The 3,469-nt window shown below is 38.6% G+C and overlaps 4 protein-coding genes across 4 annotated transcripts in view; 1 reads left to right on the top strand and 3 right to left on the bottom strand.

The window, feature by feature from the left end:
* FDP41_002959 (uncharacterized protein) overlaps positions 1–593 on the bottom strand; it is a gene marked incomplete at both ends in the record, with an annotated part of 609 nt that extends 16 nt beyond the window's left edge. The window contains one exon of the mRNA XM_044706210.1: positions 1–593. This exon is cut by the window's left edge and continues 16 nt beyond it. Within this exon, the coding sequence (XP_044562717.1) occupies positions 1–593 (593 nt within the window).
* A 689-nt stretch (positions 594–1,282) lies between these two features.
* Positions 1,283–1,654, bottom strand: FDP41_002958 (uncharacterized protein; the record flags this gene model as incomplete). Its single annotated transcript, XM_044706209.1, has 1 exon — positions 1,283–1,654. The coding sequence occupies one exon, from the start codon at positions 1,652–1,654 to the stop codon at positions 1,283–1,285; it is 372 nt and encodes a 123-aa protein (XP_044562716.1).
* A 253-nt stretch (positions 1,655–1,907) lies between these two features.
* Positions 1,908–2,174, top strand: FDP41_002957 (uncharacterized protein; the record flags this gene model as incomplete). The annotated part of the gene is made up of 1 exon (XM_044706208.1): positions 1,908–2,174. One exon carries the CDS (start codon positions 1,908–1,910, stop codon positions 2,172–2,174), a length of 267 nt encoding a protein of 88 aa, XP_044562715.1.
* Positions 2,175–2,511: 337 nt separating this feature from the next.
* FDP41_002956 (uncharacterized protein) overlaps positions 2,512–3,469 on the bottom strand; it is a gene marked incomplete at both ends in the record, with an annotated part of 1,181 nt that continues 223 nt past the window's right edge. The window contains 2 exons of the mRNA XM_044706207.1: positions 2,512–3,215; positions 3,434–3,469. The exon at positions 3,434–3,469 is cut by the window's right edge and continues 223 nt beyond it. Of these exons, the coding sequence (XP_044562714.1) occupies positions 2,512–3,215; positions 3,434–3,469 (740 nt within the window). The remainder of the gene's footprint in view (positions 3,216–3,433) is intronic.

Genomic DNA, 3,469 nt, shown 5'->3' with positions numbered 1-3,469 from the left:
AATTGATAGAGCAAAAGAGTGGCATGCGACCAAACACAAGCACAGGCTCTAAATATCAATAGCGCTGTGGAGTACTGAACAGAGTGAGAGGAGGAATTTGTACTTTTTGGAGAAAGAAGACTGGATTCAAATAGAAAGTGTGAAGGTGATTGAATGTTGGAAGGCCTAGTTGTGTTAGGTTTGGAATTTCCATTATTTTGTTGGTGAGCAGATGGATCGGAATTCATAATTGCTGGGTCATGATTTTCCTTTTCTTCTTCATCACTCGACGAAGAAGCATCAGGCGACACGAAGGAAGAATTCTTTTCGACCTTTTCTGTTCTTTTTTCGTTAGTTGAGTGAAAGAAAGAGGGCGATGGTGCTGTTGTTGACGGCGTTGGCTTTTTGGAAAGAGGTTTTGGTTGAGCTTTTAAAGATTGGAAACCCTTTACTCGTGAAACCCACCATGAACTCAACAGCAGCAACACTAACACACAAATATTGTTGACCAGAAACACACAACTATGAACGCTGAGCATGGATGGTACTTCAATTCGAGATGGAACTCGATAGAGGTCAACATGCTCGTGTAGTATTTGATGTGAGAGGCTCATCGTTGATGTTACTGATTGAATGAGAAGAAACCCAATGTATTAAAGAAAAGAGAAAATCTAAAGAGACGGCTCTCCACAGAGTTGTTGAGAGAAGTGTGATGTGGTTTGTTTGTCGCGACGAAATTTCGCAATTTTTAAGCTCTGAGTGTCCCAGCTCCATTTCCTTAGATAATAATTGATTCCATAAGCACACATAAAATTCGTATCACTGATCGAACGACCGACAATGCGCGCTGACAGCTCAAGTCAGCGAGACTTTTCGATGGCAAATGGACCAATTCCATAAAATGATGTTTCCAAAAAATGTCGCAAACCAATTTGGGTTGGCATGAAGAAGAACCCATGAAAAGATGGGCTTTGAAAACCCGTGATCGTGCCAGTCAAAGAAAGCTCGAGTCGAATGGAAAAGAACAAAATGCTTCACCATAGTGGTCATTGTGGTTTCAGTGATTGACTTTGATGATGAAATACTCCAGAATGTTGTGAGCCAGATCTTACTGGAGAGATTGGCTCGAAATCAATTCTAATTAGCAAGATGTGGTCACATGAGGTGTTTCATGATGAAATCCAATCTTTGATAAAATTATTATTATTATTATTCATCGTAAACATTGCTACACATGACTATTTTGTTCCGTTCATGTTCTGGTGATTACTACAATCCCGTGTTATAATATTAAATAATAAATTTAGAGTGCTTGTTGAGGAGAAACGAGAGGTCTTCTCTTCACCACTTTCACAAGACGCTTGCTACCTTCAGGACTAATAATACCAGCCTTGATTAATTCCGCTCTATTTTCCTTGTATCCCTTCAAACGTAAAAACGAAGAATATTGAGAGAAAATCAAACCACCAACAGCACCCACACAAGCACCAACAACAGCGGAAGGCATTCTCTTGGGTGCGCCAGTGGCATATCCAAAAATTCCCAATCCTACACTCCACAAAGCAGAATATCCCAATTCTTTTGGTCTTGTGTATTTCATGATTTGACTGATACTAGGGTCTTCATGGATGACCGGATAGCACAAGTGTTCCTTTGATTCAATCACTCCGTCCATTTTTTTATCTTGTTGAATGTATTTTGTTCATATGACGAATAATATTATTTGATTGAATTATTGATGATGGTATTGTTGGTGTATAATATGCATCATTTGAAACGAAATCTAGAAAAGATGATCCGTATGTATATCCGAATTTTGTAGCATGACGATTCATGAAAAACACAAACGTTTGCCCACTTCCAAATCAGGATTTTAAAAATAATAATAAAAATTTGTTTTATTTTTTATTTGGAATCATCATAAAAAAATGGGCATTTGTAACAAGACTGTCTTTATGGGATGCTGCTCCTGCTGTGCAGTTTACTCATTAATCAGCATGTTTATTCTTCTTTATTTGGGTATTCTCATTATTGTGAGTGCTTATCCATTCTCTAAAGGAGTGAACGATCACGTTTATGAAACGAGATACGAGAAAGCTCAAGGATTTTTCATTGCCGCCGGTCTCTACTTCCTCTTTGTTTTGTTGGGAGTGGGCGTAACGGTCGGTCTTTACTTTAAGAAGAAGAGAGAATAATCATGAATGACAATTCGTACTTTCTCTCTCGGAATATTCCTTCTCAACGACATTTCATTGTTTTCCACTTGTTCCTCCTCTCATTTCCTCTCACCATCACAGAGCTCTTTTGTAGAAATCAATACATCGATAAATACATATTATTAGTTTATTGAAATTGGAGATATTATTCAACATTTTGAAACTCATCATCTGTTGAGGATATTCTGTGACCCATTTTCTTTCGTTGGTGTCGTACTTGTTCTTCTTCTCGCAAGAAAAAATCTTGGAATATCTTTGCCAACATCTCGCTAACCTTGTCTTTGAACAAGCACATCCACGAGAACCCATCGCCCGGTTACTCCTTTATTTGCACAATACTTGGATGTACATAATAAAGCTTGGCAATACAAGGTCCTTGTACATTGTAGGCGGTCTTAAAATAAGATCTCCACTTGAGTTCAATCACATGGGTTCCCACCTTCAACGGAGTGGGAGAGACAAAACTCAAAGACTGCGTCATGGCATAATCGAATTTGATAATCTTGACTTCAGAGAGCTCCTGAAAGAGAATTCCTGAGAGTGCAGGATGGCTTTTCTGGTCGACTGCGTCAATGCAAAGCACATAATCACCGCATGAGTCTGCAATCGAATATTCAATAAGGATGTGACCTTCATAGGGCAATTCAAACTCCACTCGGGCATCAGGAATCATATGAAAATCACCGCTTCCTGCTTGTACAGCAATCAAACTCTGGTTCGTATTCTTCATTTGTAGTTTAAGGAGCTCAAAACGAGAGGAAGGTTTTGCATCAATTCGAGAAGTTTGAGGTAATGTAGGCAATAGAGGACTGACTCCCAATGTTGATTTTCCAATAACTCCTTGTCCCAACTCTTCTAAACGTTCTGCACAAGCTTGCGACAAGTCTTGCACACCATAAAAAAGAGCTTCACTCTTCAATCTCAATAATTGCTTAACATTGAGATGACTAATGGAGAGATCAGGAACCTTTTGATATCTGAGCCAATCCAAAATACTCTCAAATAATTCTCCATTCAAATCTACAAAAAAGATTGCCTTCGGAATCATGGCTCAAATATTCCTCATTAAATTCTGTTGGATGGATAGGATGTTGTCGTTGCATTGAGGATTGTTGAAATATTCCTGATGATGCTGATGGTGGTATTCTTGTTTGCAATGTTGGAATGGATTTTAATTTATTGAAGAGAGGAATAGATCTCAAAATTCTCAATGTGGTTGAATATTTACGTCCACCTACATTGATCTCTACGAGCTCTCCGAGAGTCTGAAGCTT

This window comes from Naegleria fowleri, assembly GCF_008403515.1.
Source record: "Naegleria fowleri strain ATCC 30894 chromosome Unknown tig32, whole genome shotgun sequence".
In the NCBI taxonomy this organism is placed as follows: domain Eukaryota; phylum Heterolobosea; class Eutetramitea; order Acrasida; family Naegleriidae; genus Naegleria; species Naegleria fowleri.
The sequence above is the reverse complement of the archived record's forward strand: the minus strand, read 5'-3'. Positions and strand labels throughout refer to the sequence as shown.